The sequence below is a fragment of the Rhinatrema bivittatum genome, chromosome 10 (genome assembly GCF_901001135.1).
Source record: "Rhinatrema bivittatum chromosome 10, aRhiBiv1.1, whole genome shotgun sequence".
NCBI classification, from domain to species: Eukaryota; Metazoa; Chordata; class Amphibia; order Gymnophiona; family Rhinatrematidae; genus Rhinatrema; species Rhinatrema bivittatum.
In genome coordinates this window covers 64,090,184-64,108,796 of record NC_042624.1, presented here as the reverse complement: position 1 = coordinate 64,108,796, position 18,613 = coordinate 64,090,184, and the positions used below count along the sequence as shown (strand labels likewise).

At 44.8% G+C, this 18,613-nt stretch overlaps 1 protein-coding gene across 2 annotated transcripts in view; it reads left to right on the top strand.

The window, feature by feature from the left end:
- Positions 1–18,613, top strand: part of RNASEL (ribonuclease L) — a 59,133-nt gene that overhangs the window by 26,889 nt on the left and 13,631 nt on the right. For both annotated transcript variants that reach the window (XM_029618587.1, XM_029618588.1), the window contains exons 4-5: positions 4,931–5,136; positions 15,595–15,727. In XM_029618587.1, the coding sequence (XP_029474447.1) occupies positions 4,931–5,136; positions 15,595–15,727 (339 nt within the window). The remainder of the gene's footprint in view (positions 1–4,930; positions 5,137–15,594; positions 15,728–18,613) is intronic.

The following is an 18,613-nucleotide window of genomic DNA, read 5'->3' as shown; positions in this document are numbered from 1 at the left end:
CTTCCAGATAATGGTAAATGACATTTTTTGAGATCTGCTCCATTCTCTTGTCATCATTTATTTAGATGACATCCTCATCTATTTGAAGACTTTGAAACAGCATCGCTCTCATGTTAGGCAAGTGCTACAATGCCTTAGACAGCATCAGCTCTATGCTAAACTGGTAAAAATTCTCATTTGGCAAAAGGAACTTCCCTTTTTGGGGTACATTATCTCCTTTCCAGGCTTCCGTATGGATCCAGAAAAGTTAGCTGCCATTCTTCATTGGCCCCGTCCAACTGGGCTTAAGGCTCTCCAGCCCTTCTTAGGGTTTTTGAACTACTACCGACAGTTTGTCCAAGACTACTCTTTCCTAGTGGCACCTCTCACCGCTCTTTCCAAGAAGGGAACGGATCCCTGGGTTTGGAGTGAAGAAGCCATTCAAGCCTTTGACCATCAGAAACAGGAAGATACTCACGATCCATGCCTTCACCATCCTGACCCCACCCAAACATTTATTGTAGAGGTTGACGCCTCCACGCTGGGGGTAGGAGCCATTCTGCTTCAACATGACCCTCATGGTGTTCTTGTTACTTGTGCCTTTTTCTCAAGGAAGTTCTCCCCATTGGAGAGAAGTTACACCATTGGTGACTGGGAACTCTTAACAGTTAAATTGGCTCTTGAAGAATGGCTTCATTTGTTGGAGGGCACCTAATTCTGGATAACGATCTACATTGACCACAGAAATCTTGAATATTTGGTTCAAGCCCAGTATTGAAAGCTCACTGGTCTCTATTTTTTAATTGATTTGATTTTGAGTTACGGTATCACCCAGCAGGAAAGAATCTATGTGCTGATACCCTATCCCGTTCTTTCCAAGATGATAATCTTCGAGAACCCTCAAGATCTATTATTGATCCTGCAAAGATCTGCCAGACCACTGTCTTGACCATACCCCAGGGAAAATGGTGGTACCATGACACCTCAGAGAACGGGTACTGAAATGGGTCCATGATTCTCGGATAACCGGATATCCCAGCCTTACCAGGACTTTTGAATTTCTCTCCTGCTATTATTGGTGGCCTCAATTGCGACAAGATCTTAAGTGCTATTTGGAATCTTGTCCAATCTGTGCCGCGAATAAGACGCCCAGCACCCGACCCTGGGGTTTACTACAACCATTGCCTGACCCTGGGATCTACTCCAACCGTTGCCTACTCCCATGGACCCATCTTGCCACGGATTTCATCACCGATCTCTGGCTTTCAGATGGCAACACTACCATCTGGGTGATTGTGGACTGGTTTTCAAAAATGGCTCTCTTCATTCCCCTTTCAGCGCTGACATCTGCTCCTGAACTAGTTTGTCTGTTTATTCAGCACATCTTTCGGTTAAACGACCTACCTACCCATATCCTGTCTGATCATGGGGTGCAGTTCACTGCTCATTATTGGCAGGCCCTGTGCAGAAAATTTGGGATCATCTTGACCTTTTCTTCGGTGTATCATCTACAGACAAATGGACAAATTGAAAGGACTAATCGATCTCTCAAAGTCTTTTTATGGTTCTCCCCCCCCTAGTTCCCTCATGTTTCTCCCAGTTTGAATCCCTCCCACTAATGTAGCTAGTTTCTTTGTTATTGCATCATATTGTTACCTGTTATTATGTGAAGGCAATGCCTATATAACCGTGGTTAGTAAGTTACATGTAAACCGACACGATGTGCAAACGGTTGTCGGTATATAAAACTGTTCAAATAAATGGTTCTACATCAACCAAAGAGAGGATAACTGGTCCACCCTCCTTCCCTGGGCGGCGGCCTGCCATAATAACCAAATCAATAAATCTACCGGCTCATCCCCCTTCTTCCTAGTATATGGACGCATTACCCAGATTCCAATACCACTGATCACCACTGTGGAATACCCAGCTGCCGAGATCAAGGCGCAGGAATTACTAGGTTTCTGGCACTCAACCCATCAGCTCCTGAAACAGGTGCAATCCATTCCAAAATACAGACAGATAAGAGACATTGGACAACCCCTCAGTTTCAACATGGGGACTTAGGGGTATATTTTATAAAGTTGCGCGTGCTACCCAGTGCACACACATGAACGCGCAATTTTATAACATGTGCGCATGTTATAAAATCGGGGGTTGACACACACAAGTGGGTGCACAATTGTCAACTTGCACGTGCCGACGCCTGCAGCCTTCCCCCGTTCCCTACCCCCTAGCCTGACTTTCCTACCCCTTCCCCTAGCCTTCTCGCCCCCTAATCCTAACCTAGTCCCCTCCCAAATTTTTAATTTACCTGTTGCGCCTGCCTGCATGCGATCCCCTGGCACAGCGGCAAATGGCCATTGTGCCAAGGGCCTTTAGCCCCGCCCTGCCCCCAGACTGCCCTGCCCACTTTCTGCCCACTGCACACCCACTCCCCAATGCCCTGGGACATACATGCGTGACCGGGCCTTTTAAAATAGGCCTGGTGCGCATAAGGCTAGTCACGCTTGTAATCTTTTAAAAATCTGGGCCTTTGGCTGAGCACTCGCAGCTTGAGGCTTCATATGCCATCCCTCAAGTTAGCTCCTCGCTTCATCAGATCCTTCCCGGTGATCCATCCTATAGGCCAGGTAGCCTATAAGCTTAAATTACCACCTTCGCTACATATTCACAGTGTGTTTCATGTATCTTTGCTGAAACCTGCATTAATTTTGTGGCCATCCAGACTGCCACCCCAGCTGCAAGAGATCCCACTGGAAGAAGAGACACAGTACAAAGTTGTGGAGATCTTGGACTCAGCAATAGGTTACAATATCTTGTAGCTTGGAAGGGTTATGGCCCTGTGGAAAATTCATGGGAGCCGGCTTCTAATCTACAGACCCCCCCCCCCCCCAATTGCTCTGCAAATTTGACTCTGATACCCAATGAAACCCAAGCCCAGGAAATTGGGAAGACTTTGGAGAGGGGGTATTGTTAGAATTCAGCCATCTTCCCAGACTCCTCAGCTTCGGACACTCTCTGTGCAGCAGGGAGCCACCATTGCATGCTCTGACGTGTATATTATTAGGATGCAGCAAAGAGATGTATAGGGCGTGTGCATCTGTGCACATGATTCTGCGCATTCTGGCGAGAGAGTTGGGTTGTTGCCTTGATGATGATGTCACACGCTCAAGATTACTTAGCCTGCCAGTACGTGGACTCTTTGCCTTGGCAACAGGTTCCTTTGCTTGTTCCTGGTTCCTGCCTCGCTTTCTGTGTGCCTGGTTCTGACGCTGCTCCTACCTGCTTGCAGCCTATGTTGACCTTGGACCTTTCTGCCTGCTTGCTGCCTGTCTTGACCTTGGACTGTTCTGGATTCTGCCTGCTTGCTGCCTGTCTTGACCTTGGACTGTTCTGGATTCTGCCTGCTTGCTGCCTGCCTCGACCCCAGACTGGTGACTGGATTCTGCTTGCCTGCTGTCTGCCTTGACCCAGGACTGCCTCCTGGCTTCTGCCTGGGCCTGATTGTGTCTTGGAATCCGCCTACGTCTTGCTGGCCATCTGCATAAAGGGATCAACCTGAGGGAACGACAGTTAGTATAGGTGAAGCCTCCCCAGGTTCCTCTTTGGCACTTCCGCTTGTGGTCAGGCTCAGCGGTGGTGCTTCTTGCTGTCTCACCACACAGGGATCCACATCACTGCCTGTAGTCTGAAAGGGCTTGTGGAGTGGCCAGAGGGCTACCCACCGACACCAGCAAGGACTGCCCTCCTAACACTGCCCCTGAAATGGTGGTGACCTGTAGCAAGGATATACTTCGGTGTTATTCTCAGTTTTTGGAATGATTTGGTTTCAGGATCCAGGAGGAAGTTCTGGCTGCCCTTTCTGCCCTGATGGAAGCACAGAGAGTCCTGCTTCAGGGGATTCCTCCTATCAGGGATCAAAACAGAAGATAAAAAGAACTATGTCAGAAATAAAGAAAGAAGACCGGGGAATCAACTGACTCTTAGTAATGGTAAAGCCTAACAACCTTGAAGACACTCGTCTGATGCTTTTAAACCCCTGGGGAGAGAGAGTATTTATCTCTCTGTGCAGGAACAGCAACTTTGTATTTTTGCCAGTTGAAAGAGGTGATCTGCCCATCCAAAGGACACCCTGCCCACCCGAGGACTCAATTTTTTTTTTACAAGTCCTGGAGGGTAGAAGTTCCCCTATCTTGGCATCAGACATTCTTGCACAGATTGAGGAGGAGATTGTAAAAGAAACATATACTGTGATGCTGTGGATTAACGTGTGTGCTATTTTCATACATTTTCAACAGTAAAGACTTTAACTTGGACACTAACACAGTGGCTCCAGTTGTTTTATTGGGCACACCTAGCACACACTGGGACATATGATTACCCTTCCACAGGGACAAGAACAGGAACATGAGATGTCGCCTTTATCACTTGGGACCTTGGGAGTAATCTCCCCCCTCCCCAGGCCCTGGAAATAAGAGTCAGTGTTCAAGCTAGCCTGGAACGGTTCCAGCCCTGAAGAGTAAAATAAATATTATTATGGCGCTATCGAGTAGCATTCTGCACCTGGGGACAATAGACTATTAAGAGACTAGGTTGGTTGGTGTTAGTTTATGATCATAAGTTGGGCCACGGTAACCTGGATGGTATCTTGTTGGAGCCATATATGAAACTACCACCTTCCACCAATAATTTATAATCACTCTTGGCACCAAATTGGTCCACTAAGATTTTGAGTGGGGTGGACTTTGGAGGTTTGTTTTCTTTTGGTGTGCTACATTAAGCACAGTATTAAGCAATGAATGTTGACAAGTAAACTTCTTTCCAGGTTCTTTACACATTCTGCTTCTTTATAATATAACACAACACCATGGACAGCTATTGGGGATGGCTTCTTATGCTGGAAAGATGGATATCCCACAAGTATAAAATATTTTGTTATCCCTCCCAGGCCTTGGCAAACCTTGTCTTGTATGTGGTAACAAGAGGAGAGGCTTCCTTCCAACCAGATGATGAAATGGATATAAAGGCAGCATGTCCAGATACAGTGGAGGATTTTGAAGAAGCAAGGGATCTCATAAACAAACTAATTTCTCCAAATGAGTATTCGTCTGTGACTGATTTCTGCAAACATCCCTTTTTTTGGAGTCATAACAGGTGAGAAGTTTGCATTTTTAAAAGCACATATCAGAACGTTTACAACTTCTCCTCTGCCCTCACTTCCATACCACTAGAGAGTACATTGAAGAATGCCCATTCTTCAGAATACAACCATGTTCTAGATGTAATCCCCTTCCATATAGGCAAGCCAGTTATGGAAAAAGGATCATCATTCAAAAATAAATATTAATCTTATTCTATTCAAACTAAAAAGTGCCTACTTTGCTCATCAGTGCCCATCAATCAAAAAGAGAGTCAACGTGATAATCCAAAATCAACATACCAACATTCATATATACAAAGTATAATATGTAGGGATTGATAAAACAGGAGGGTAGGTTGTCTAAAAAAGCCGTTTGGGCAACAAAGCAGATTAGACACCAAAATAGTCCAAGTGTAAGCTTTATTTGGATGGAGACGTTGAATTTAAACAAGTGCCCGACTCAGGCCAAGTTTCACCCCAGTTGGGGCTGCCTCAGGGGCTAGGAACAATAAATACATAATATCAATAAAAATAAAAGCAAAGTAGGACATACATAAATAAATTATAAACATTTTAAAACAAATTAAAAACTTAACAAAGTTTAAATACAAAAGGTACCACTGATAAAACCACAGATAAAACAGCACAAATAAAAGAACATAAATATGACTTAAAGGAAACAGATCAGGGTAGAATGAAAATATGGTGTCAGACCTATGTTTGTACCTGTGTGAAGTTGATCACTTTATATATATATCTGAAAACAGTCTTGGAATAAATACACCAATTACTTTAATCATCTGGTGATCTGTGAATCAAGAAGCAAAAAAATAGTAACTCTGGACATAACATACAGTGAAAAAACTAAAGATCTGTTATATGGGCCATTTGTCCATTAAAAGATTCCAAAAAAAGGTTCATCTCTTATCTTATCTTTTGTGAGGGATAGCTTATGTGTGCTGTGCAGTGCATAGTTTTATAGATATCCGTACAACCAAATGCAAACGGATGGTTGCTTAATTCCCAAATATAACGAAAAGTGAAAACATGCCGTTCAATACAGGGCTATGAACCAGGTAAAATAGGTGATACAGCCACTCATAAAGTACTACTAGGGCAATATATTATTTAAAATCTGTAGAATAAGCAATTTGTTCATTAAAAATGCTGATAGAGGCTAATCTCTCATCTTATTTTTTATGAGGGACAACTTATATATACAGTGCAGTGCCTGATATTGTCGATATCTCAACAACTAAATATCCACGGATAGTTGCTGAATACTCTAAAAACAGAAAGTAAAAACTTATGCCGTTCAATCCAAGGCTATGGACCAGGTAAAGTAGATGATACAGCCGCTCATAAAGTGCTACTGGGGCAGTATATTCATTTAAAATCTGTAGAATGGGCGATTTATCAAAAAAAAATACTGATAGAGATTCATCTCTTATCTTGTTTTTAGTAAGGGACAACTTATATATACACACTACAGTGCCTGATATTGTCGATATCTAAACAACTAAATGCTCACGAATGGTTGCTGAATAGTCAAAAAATGAAAAGTAAAAACTATGCCATTCATTTCAAAGCTAAAAAAACGGGGTAAAGTGCATAATACAACCGCTCATGATTAAATACTACCAAGGTTAAAATAAACTTCCGTGCATAACTTTAAAAGTTTGACTGCCAATTTTGTGAGCGTCTCATAACTACATGCTAGTGAACCCGACCAAAAAAAAATTACTAAAAAAATTGCGTAAGAGTCTTAAGTCTAATATAACTTACTTTATTGTTGATTTAGTGGCGAATAGTCTCCCTTCCGATACAGCATGGACATTTAAAAAGTGCTGCTAAGACGGTGTATTCATTTAAATAGAGTTAAGAATCGTGCCAAAAAACCTGTCAATCATGACCATTGGGAGTGGCTAGAAAAATGCCCGTATGTTAAATTAGACGCGGGTGGTAAATCGAATTGATCTAAAACAATATGCAAACAATTTGAATTGCATCTATTAAACACAATTAAATATTAAAACCAAAAAGACACACTTTATGCTAAAATATGAAGGTTACCTACCTAATAATAGACATATTGTGTCCTACTTAGATATTCATTATAAATAAGACCTTCTTAAGTTTGTAAGCAAATACTGAACTAATTTACATGTAAAACCTTGGTCAAAACATAGCCGTTATCAAAAATGACTTATAAAAGTAGCTTATTTCAGTTATAAAAAATAAAATTATTTTGAAATGTTATAAACAATATTTGGTTACGTATAGTACACACTTGTCAATCAATAAAACCTTCTGATACCATATCGCCACTGTGTAACTTGGTAAATCTTCTGAGAAGCCCTTTAAAAACAAACATAGGTCTGACACCATATTTTCATTCTACCCTGATCTGTTTCCTTTAAGTCATATTTATGTTCTTTTATTTGTGCTGTTTTATCTGTGCTTTTATCAGTGGTACCTTTTGTATTTAAACTTTGTTAAGTTTTTAATTTGTTTTAAAATGTTTATAATTTATTTATGTATGTCCTACTTTGCTTTTATTTTTATTGATATTATGTATTTATTGTTCCTAGCCCCTGAGGCAGCCCCAACTGGGGCGAAACTCGGCCTGAGTCGGGCACTTGTTTAAATTCAACGTCTCCATCCAAATAAAGCTTACACTTGGACTATTTTGGTGTCTAATATGTAGGGATGACAGCAAGCCAGTAAAACACCTCAGACCTTCAATACTCCGAGCCAGTCTTCTCTATCATTTACCCCAAAAGATGTTTTAATGTTTTTTTATACAGATAAAATATATCTTCTTAAATCCAAATATAGCAGTTATAAATGTATGCACCCACTCTGAAAACTGACATCAGCTGATATTTGGTATCAAACACTACATCAGGGAAAACGTAGCCAACTTATCTGTTCATGGTGTTCAGTTCCAGACAGATATCTCACATTGTGCTATCAGACAATGTCCTTGTTCTACGTCACTGATTGCAGGATTTAAATGTCCAAAATATGATGATACAAGGTGTTGCATATAGGGAAAAATAACCCTTGCTGTAGTTACACGATGTTAGGTTCCATATTAGGAGCTACCACCCAGGAAAAAGATCTAGGCATCATAGTGGATAATACTTTAAAATTGTCGGCTCAGTGTGCTGCAGCAGTTAAAAAGGCAAATAAGAATTATTAGGAAGGGAATGGTTAATAGAACGGAAAACGTCATAATGCCTCTGTATCGCTCCATGGTGAGACCGCACCTTGAATACTGTGTACAATTCTGGTCGCCGCATCTCAAAAAATATATAGTTGCAATGGAGAAGGTACAGAGAAGGGCAACCAAAATGATAAAGGGGGATGGAACAGCTCCCCTATGAGGAAAGGCTGAAGAGGTTAGGGCTGTTCAGCTTGGAGAAGAGACGGCTGAGGGGGGATATGATAGTGGCCCCCCGAGGAATCTCAGTGGTCGATCAATCGGCTGGAGACGCGAGCAGTGCGGTTAGCTTTACAAGCATTCGGTCCTCTTCTGCAAGGAAGAGCAGTCCGGGTCTTGACAAACAATGCGACCACGGTGCCGTACATCAACTGCCAAGGGGGACCCAGAAGCCATCCGGTGGCAGTAGAAGCTCGTTGATTGATCAACTGGGGGAACAACACTTAGTCAGCATTGCGGCGTCTCACATCGCAGGAGTGGACAATGTGCAAGCGGACTTCCTCAGCCGGCACCATCTCCACCCCGGTGAATGGGAGTTGGCGGACGACGCTTTTCAGCGCATTTGTGTTGCATGGGGCAGACCCAGCATGGATCTCATGGCAACGTTTCAAAACGCCAAGGCTCCGAGGTTCTACGCTCATTGCTGGGAAACGGGAGCAGAAGGGGTAGATGCCCTGGTATTACCATGGCCTACGGGCATGCTACTATACATATTTCCACCTTGGCCACTGATCAGCAGGGTGCTCCGACGGATAGAGCGTCACCCGGCCCGAGTCATTCTGGTAGCCCCAAAATGGCCGAGGAGAGCGTGGTTCGCGGACCTCCTCAATCTAGCTGTGGCGGGTCCACTACGATTCCCAGAGATCCCAGACCTACTTCACCAGGGACCCGTTTGTTTGGAAGAAATCGATCGCTTCTGTCTAGTGGCATGGCTTTTGAGAGGCGCTGCCTAATTCGCAAAGGTTATTCTCCAGCGGTAGTGTCCACTCTCCTCTGCTCACGTAAGACATCCACTAATCTAGCATATGTCAGAATGTGGAAAGTTTTGAATGCTGTTTTCTAGAACGAGATGTTTCGCCAATTCGAGCTTCAGTGTCAGACATTCTGTGTTTTCTGCAAGATGGTTTGTCAAAGGGCTTGTTGTGCAGTTCGTTGCGAGTCCAGGTAGCAGCTCTTGGTTGTTTGCGTGGTTCGGTACAAGGTGGGCCGTTGGCGACGCATCCGGATATAGCTCGTTTCCTTAGAGGAGTAGCACACTTGCGTCCTCCGGTCAAACAGCCTTGTCCATCTTGGAATTTGAATTTGGTGCTTAAGGCCTAGTGTGCTGGGCCTTTTGAGCCTTTAAAGAGGGCCACCCTGAAGGATCTTACCTTGAAGGTGATTTTTCTGGTAGCCATTACCTCGGCGCGGAGAGTGTCCAAGCTCTTTCCTGTAGGGAACCCTTTTTGCGGATCTCCGGTTCGGGGGTGTCTTTGCGGACAGTTTCTTCCTTTCTGCCGAAGGTGGTGTCTTCCTTTCATGTCAATCAATTGGTGGAGCTTCCAGCCTTTGGGGACCTGGACTGTTCAGATCCTTTGGCCGGGGAGTTATGTAAGCTGGATGTTCACAGGGCATTACTCCGGTATTTGGAGGTTACTAACAATTTTTGTATGTCGGATCATCTTTTTGTGCTATAGAATGGTCCTCGACGAGGTCATATGGCTTTCAAAGCTGCCATTGCTCGTTGGCTGAAGGAGGCTATCGGTTCGGCATATTTGCTACGAGGTAGACCTCTTCCAGTTGGGCTCCGTGCCTACTCTACTAGGTCTCAAGCGGCCTCCTGGGCGGAGTGTCACTTGGTTTCCCCAAAGGAGATCTGTAGGGCGGCTACGTACAGGGAAAGGAAAATTAGTTTCTTACCTGATAACATTTGTTCCTGTAGTTCCACGGATCAGTCCAGAATCCCGCCCAAGCAGAGTCATAATCATGGAGGAGAGTCCACTTGTGTTTTTTCTGCAGAGAATTGGTTTGATTATCCTTGAGTGGTTCTATAGGTTCAGATCTTAGACTGGTTCAGTGACCCGGTTGTCATTTTTCTAGTTTAAGAGTTAGTGTACATAGTTATGGTATCTTAAGGGAGCCATCATGCTCTGACATTACATAATACTGCCGGACTGTAGGTGGCACTGTCCTATATAAGGCGGGGCTTTGTTTTAAAAACATCTCTGTCTCCATCTGCTAGAGGGGAGGTAAAACCCAGCAGTCTGGACTGATCCGTGGTACTACAGGAACGAAAATTATCAGGTAAGAAACTAATTTTCCTTTGTGTATCCCATTCCCACTAATCCACAACAATCTCAGGATGGCTGGAAATCAAAGGTTCTCAGGTATGGAGAGCGTGAATTTTTACAATCTGTTTTAGTTTTATTTTTCAGGTGTTATTTAATGTGGCTGATGTTTTGAAATATTTTATTGGTGTTTGGGACATTTAAAAAAAAATTGTATGTGAATTTTTAATTATTCGATCTTTTATTTGTCATCTATTTTTGGAATGTTATTATTAGTATGTTTTTACTATAATGATGATGTATTTATTTCTTGATTTTATTGTTAAATGTTTGAGGAATGGTGATGGTTCTGTTTTTTTATTGTTGACTGCATAGAGAGTGTGGCTTCTTGTAGTGTCCAGGTCAGGTTTTTTCACTTTTATATTTCTGCTTTATGGTTGCTCTATTCTGTATTTGGTGAGGGTCTGTTTATGTTCTGCATGTGTGACTGAGGTGAGGTATTCTCCTAACAGGAAGGGTATTGGTGTTTTAGGGCTTTCAGAGGGTCAAGCCCACAAAACACACGTTACAATAGGCCTAATACCATATGGGTTCCAAGTGTGTTTTTGCAGGGGTTTCAGGTTGGCATCACAGCAGTGCATGTAAATATAATTTAAGTGATATTTTTACCTCAGAATATGGTACTTTGATATTTTTCATGTAAAATGTTGTTATAAATGCATACGGGCGGATTTTAAAAGCCCTGCTCGCGTAAATCTGCCCGGATTTATGCGAGCAGGGCCTTGCGCGCCGGCGCGCCTATTTTCCATAGGCCGCCGGTGCGCGCAGAACCCCAGGACTCGCGTAAGTCCCGGGGTTTCTGAATAGGGGCGTGTCGGGGGCGTCGCCAAGTGACGCCGCATTTGGGGGGCGTGGCACGGCGTTTGGGGGGCGGGCCCGGAGCGTGGCGCCTGCCCGGGGGCGTTCCGGGGGCGTGGCCGTGCCCTCCGGAACCGCCCCCGGGTCGGGTCTCGGCGCGCCAGCAGCCCGCTGGCGCACGTGGATTTACGTCTCCCTCCGGGAGGCGAAAATCCATGGATAAAGGTAGGGGGGGGTTTAGATAGGGCCGGGGGGGTGGGTTAGGTAGAGGAAGGGAGGGGAAGGGAGGGGAAGGTGAGGGGAGGGCGAAAGAGAGTTCCCTCCGAGGCCGCTCCGATTTCGGAGTGGCCTCGGAGGGAACGGAGGCAGGCTGCGCGGCTTGGCGCGCGCCGGCTGCCCAAAATCGGCAGCCTTGCGCGCGCCGATCCAGCGTACTTTTGTTTGCTCCTGCTGCGCAAACAAAAGTACGCGATCGCACAGTTTTTAAAAATATACCCCATAACTTTTAACTGTGAAGTGGGCCGAGGGGAGAGCTTGGAGTCGGGGGGGGGCGTTGTGCAAGGCTATAAGGTTTGTTGGGGGAGAAGAATGGTGGTGTCAGTTTTTAAATTTTGTATCACTGGAGGGAACTGGTATATTTTTGGGTGAGACTGGGAGAGACAATGAATGAACGGGGGGGGGGGGGGGGGGGGGGGGGGGCAGTACAGTCATTGTTCGCACAGGCAGCAAAAAAACTAGCACTGGTCCTGAAAATAAAATACAATATTATTGATACATCAAGCAAATGCCTCAGCAAAGTACAAAACTGTGAGCTTCATTCTAAAATTTGTGCCCTGGGATCTTAGGGCCGGATTTTAATACCTACGCGAGGGCACACAAGTGTATGCCCGATTTTATAACGTGTGCGTTATAAATTTCTACATTGCCAACTTTAGCCAAGGTACTAGAAAAATATGTACTGAAACAGTTAGATTTATTTATTTATTTGTTTTTATATACCGGTGTTCGATCTGGAATATCACATCGGTTTACATTGTAACTTGGTTGGGTGCACAATAGTGCACCTTGCGAGCGCCGATCCCTTGGGGAGCCCTGCTGGCTTTCCCCGTTCCCTCCAAGGCCGCTCCGAAATCTGAGCGGCCTTGGAGGGAACTTTCCTTCCTTCCGCCCCCCCACCTGCCCCCCAGCCCTACCTAAAAATCCCCCCATACCTTTATTTTATAAGTTGCGCCTTCTGGACTTACGCATGTAGGGCTTTTAAAATCTGCCCCTTAGTGATCACCCAGGCACATATGTTAGTAGTTTCCCTTTTAATGAGCTAGTTTGCTCACCATGCAATAATTTAAAATTACAGCCACTAGCTTAAATTGTTCTCTCCACTGTATTGGAAGCCAATGAAGATTTAATAATATCGGAGTAAACATGATTAATTACCAGCTGGCCTGTCAGCAATGGAACTGCCGCATTCTGTATTAGCTGTGAGACTAATTAGATTTTTGGAAGACCCACTATCAGACTATTGCAATAGTCTACATAGCCAGGCAACAGTATTTAGAGAACTGATCTAAATGATTCTGAGGGAAACAATTTTTAATGAACATGGCTGTTTGTCCAGCTTATTAACATGGGCTTTTGAAATCAATCTAGAATCAAGTATTATATCTTGATTCTTGCTTCATATACAGTTGTATCCGATGATTGTCTGTTTCTAAGGACAATACACTTTGTCTTTTCCTGACTAAGGATCACAAATAAGGTGGGAGGGCAGCTGGCAATGTCTTGTAGCAACAAATACAAGAAGAGAGAAAAATAACTATCAGGTCGATACAGTAAGGCCGCGTTAGAAAGAGTGCAGCAGTGCTGGGCGCACCCTCGTTTGCCACACGCACAGTTCTGATCACATACCGCTCGATACTCTATTTAAATTGCTTGCAAATGCAAGCCGCGTCTGCGAAGCGTTAGGTGAAGCGTTAGGCCCGCGCAACCCATTTTACTGTATAGGCGCTTAATACAGCGCCTCTACAGTATCCTGGGTGCGCTGGTACCTGTCATTTCAAATGACATTTGAAATGACAGGCACCAGGAAGTGGATCCCAACTTTAACCCATGAAAACCTAAAATCCCCTCCTCCCGAAGCGGCTCGACATGTGCCAACTTACCTTTTGTTGCTTTTCAGCCCCTTCCCTTCTCTGCCGCCCTCCGGAGGGGGCAGCCGGTGGCGAAAGCGGCTTGCAGCGTTCCCCCCCGCGCAGGTCCCGGTTCTCCTGGCTCGGCCCTCATCAAATTGTGAAGTCAGGTGAGTGCCGACTGTTCTGTGCCTTCTCCAGTCACGGCGCGAGCGGAGCGAAGCGTACTTTCATTGGCCTGAGTGCCCATCAATTTGGGCGCTCCAGCCAATGAAAGCACATAGACGGGTGTGCGTGACGTCACGGCTTGCATCACGCCCGTCTATGTGCTTTCATTGGCTGGAGCGCCCAAATTGACGGGTGCTCCAGCCAATGAAAGCACATAGACGGGCGTGCTTTCATTGGCTCAGCGCCCGTCAATTTGGGCACACATGGACGGGTGCGCGTGACATCACGGCGTGCGTCACGCACGCCCGTCTACGTGCTTTCATTGGCTGAGCGCCCGTCAATTTGGGCGCACATGGACGGGCGCGCGTGACGTCACGGCGTGCGTCATGCATGCCCGTCTATGTGCTTTCATTGGCCAGAGCGCCCAAATTAACGGGCGCTCAGGCCAATGAAAGTACGCTCCGCTCGCGCTGTGACTAGAGAGGGCACAGAACAGTCGGCTCTCACCTGACTTCACAATTTGATGAGGGCCGAGCCAGGAGAACCGGGACCTGCGCGGGGGGGAACGCTGCAAGCCGCTTTCGCCGCCGGCTCCCCCCCTCCGGAGGGCGGCAGAGAAGGGAAGGGGCTGAAAAGCACAGAACAGTGGGCTCTCACCTGACTTCACAATTTGATGAGGGCCGAGCCAGGAGAACCAGGACCTGCGCGGGGGGGGGGGTGTGGGAACACTGCAAGCCGCTTTCGCCGCCGGCTGCCCCCTCCGGAGGGCAGCAGAGAAGGGAAGGGGCTGAAAAGCGACAAAAAGTAAGAAAGCAACAAAAAGTAATGTCGAGTCGCTTCGGGAGGAGGGGAGGAGAGGATTTTAGGTTTTTAGAGGTTTCCTTTTGGGGGAAAGTTTGCCGTCTACCCTTACCCCTGCCTCTAACGCAGGGGTAAGGGTAGGTGGTAAGTTAGCAGGTTAAACGCGCGGCAAAACGGCAGGGTAAAATAGCGATAGTCGGGGCGCGCGTTACTGTATGGGAGGGAATAGCTAATTCGATCGTTTACATTTAATATACATGCCGCGTGCGGAAGGGGTTACCCGGGGATTTAAAGAGGCGGTAAGAATCGGTTAAAGGGGATTGTGTATCGCAGTAAGGGCTAACGCGGCCGGAAAGTGAGTAGAAAGCGGGTTAGGAGCGGGGTAACTGCGGCCCCACTTTACTGTATTGACCTGTATATAAATGCCTAAACACAAAATTTAATTAAATTATTCAAGTGTATACAAATCTTATATCATGATACCTATAGCATTAAAAACTTACTTCATATGTACCAACATTCATACCAACCCTATAAAACATTCATAACTCCACATTCTTGAATAATTGAATTACATTTTGTGTTTAGGCATTTATATAGTTATTTTTTCTCTCTTCTTGAATTTGTGGCAGTTGTATGTGAGACATTTTATATTATTCCTTCATTGTATTTTATACCGTTAATGTCTTGTAGCAGACAGATCCCTGCACCCCTAAGCTTGCTTACAGTCATTATCAGAACCAAAGTTAAACCTTGTCATTTTAAATTTTGTATCATTCTAAGTTTCCAAATACAGTTAGCTGGAAGACGGGTGAACTCAATAAAATACCTTCAGTCAAACAGACTGATCTTTTATGCAGTTGGCTGTGCACTTTAAGCAGTTTGGACAAACACACAATGGAGACAGAATCCTAGAATAAACTTGTATACAAGGAGCATTTCTAATATGCAGGTCTCCAGAAAATTCTATTTTAGTCCACCCTCATTGGATTCTGAGTGTAAATCATTGTAACCTTTGCTTTACAGTAGGTACAGATTTCTTCAAGATGTCGGAAATGAAAGTGATCTTAAATCACGCGTAGAGGATAGTCAGCTTTTCAAATCCTTGAAAAATTCAGAAGTCACGAAGACGAAAACCTTTGATCCATGGATGAGTGGGGTGAGCCTTTCTTATCATAGGCATGTCTTGCTGGGGACACCTGTGAAATGGGAGCATTTGCTTAGCTGAAGGGGAATCTGTGTATGGGGCTTTCACAGTGAGAGGGGCCAAGGAAAATATATTGGGGGTCATTTTTGTAACATTGTGAATAAGTTAGCCGGCAAATATGCCCATACTTTGCACCAATTTATAAAGCGGACTTACACGCGTAAGACTGCCCTGAAAATTAAACCAGAAAAACTATGCACACACCATTACACCTGCTATTTGGTGCACTTAGGTTTTCTGGAGAAAATTTATGTGCATGCTCTTTAAGATAAAAAAAGCATGTGCAGCATAATTCCCAACTCTGCCCAGACTCCACCCCCTGGAACACCTCTCTCCTGTGCGTGTGAAAATACATGTGAACGTGTGCCTGTGCAGAAGTTTACACGCGTAATCAGTCACGCAATTATTTAGAGAACCATTCCTGCGGGTAAAGCGCTCCTTTGTATGCAGAAGTCCCTTTGAAAGTTACCCTCGTTATAACAGGTCTAAAATATATCACGGTGCATGAAGCAGAAACCCAAGGAGCTTACGGATTCCAGCGTCTGTACAACTTGAAATATAACATTTCAATTAAAAATAGTTAAGTGACATTAATATGTTTCTTTTCAAATTATGCTCACGTAGGGGTAGATTTTAAAAGCCCTACGCGTACCAAATCAGGGAGAAATGCATGTCTCTTGGGCCAGTGTGGCGGGCGTGTTTTAAGAAGCGTCCATGGACACGCGTATCTCCCGCTATGCGCACAAAAGAAAAATTCCAAAAAAGGGGCGGGGCGCGGGCATGGGCGTTCCAGGAATTTGAATGGAGACCAGTGTGCTCCTGGGTCCCCTACCGCCTAACTTTACTTCTGCTGAAGATGGCATGAAAGTTATAAAAAAAAAAAAAAAGAAAAACTGGGCAGATAGGGTAAAAGAAAGGTTAGTTAGGGGGTTAGGAAGTCCTATCCTGTAATTGGGCAAAGTGGGAACGAACTTCTTTAACTGATAAGTGCGTCACGCACGTGTATATTAAAATCCTCCCACTTACGCGGTAGAAGCAGCACGTGCGCGCATCCATATAAAATGGTGTGCACGTTTATGCGCGTCCAGCCGATTTTATAAGATAAATAAATAAATATGCGCATTCATGTACGCCTGAACAGCTGTTTTAAAGATACTGTCTTATTTTGGCAAAACAGTGAGGTCAATAATTTATTTTATTACGTTTGGATAAGTATGTTTTAAATTGTATTAAGATTAATTTATTGATGTGATATTCTCTTTGGCTTATCTTGTTTTATTGCATTGATGTTATTTTTTGTTGTAATCCGCCTTGAACTTACATACGGGCCGATTCAGTAAAGTCCGTGGGAGAGCGGGCAAACGCCCGCTCTCCCGGCGCGCGCACAGGCTACTCGCCTGTGCGTGCGATACAGTATTTAAATTAGGCCCGGCGGTAGAAACGAACAAAAGGAGGCGCAAGGGACACTAGCGCGTCCCTAGCGCCTCCTTTTTGACAGGAGCGGCGGCTCTCAGCGGGTTTGACAGCCGACGCTGAATTTTGCCGGCATCGGTTCTACAGCCCGCTGACAGCCATGGGCTCGGAAAACCAGACGCCGGCAAAATTGAGCGTCCGGTTTTCGACCTAATAGCCACCAGCCAATTTCAATTTTTTTTTAATTTTATTTTTTTACATTTTTTAGCCTCCGACTTAATATCACCATGATATTAAGTCGGAGGGTGCACAGAAAAGCAGTTTTTACTGCTTTTCTGTGCACTTTCCCGGTGCCCGAAGAAATTAGCGCCTACCTTTGGGTAGGCGCTAATTTCTGAAAGTAAAATGTGCGGCTTGGCTGCACATTTTACTTAATGAATCGCGCGTGAATACCTAATATGGCCATCAACATGCATTTGCATGTTGAGGGCGCTATTAGGTTCCGTGGGTTGGACGCGCGGTTTCCGCCCCTTACTGAATAAGGGGTAAGGGAAAACGCGCGTCCAATCAAGGGTACTGTATCGGCCTGATATTAAAGTAAAAGAGGAACATAAATACTCATTTAGATTAGACTAGATTGGAATATTCAAAATGCTTTGTCCAGCTTAAGTTTGGGACTTAGCAAGAAAATCCTGGTATTTTAAATACGTTTCCCTGCATACTGGATAACTTTTAGCCAGGTAATTATTTACCCGGTAAAAACCTACCAGAATAAAAAAAAAAAAGATGTTTCTGGAGCGGGACTTAAATTTAGCTGGGTAGCACTAAGTATCAGCACTGTCCAGCTAAATATAGCCGGCTAGCTCTAGTCATGTTCAATGCACACCTAAAGTTATCCAGGTATGTGTGCCCAGATAGCTTTAACAAGATAACTTAAAAAAAAAAAACCCTTCTGGGCCAGTAGGCCCTATCCCCCATCCCCAAACCCCAAAATATTTATTCCCCCATCCCACTCAAATAAATGATACAGGCCAGAGTGTCCAGAGGCCCCCTTCCCAGACACACACAAACATTTTTAGGGAAATCTGGGCTCTGGTCTTCCCTACCTGAAAACCCCCCAAAACCCCAGAGATGAGCCAGTTTTTACCGTACTCTCGGCCGCTTCCAGCATTGCTCTAACAGCAACTCTAGGAATATACGCTGACAACTTTGCTGTTAGAGCAATGCTGGAAATGGTGGGGAGCATGATAAGACTATTGGCTCCTGGCTTGTCCTTGAGGGCTTATGGGGATGGGTCAAGGCAGCAGAGCCAGGGGTAAAGGGTTTTAGGTGGGTGAAAAGGGTGGGACTGTTGGCAGGAGAAGGCTGGAAAGTCAAAGAAAAATTGAGAGCTGCCAGGACAGCAAAATGAAATCCTCTCCCTGA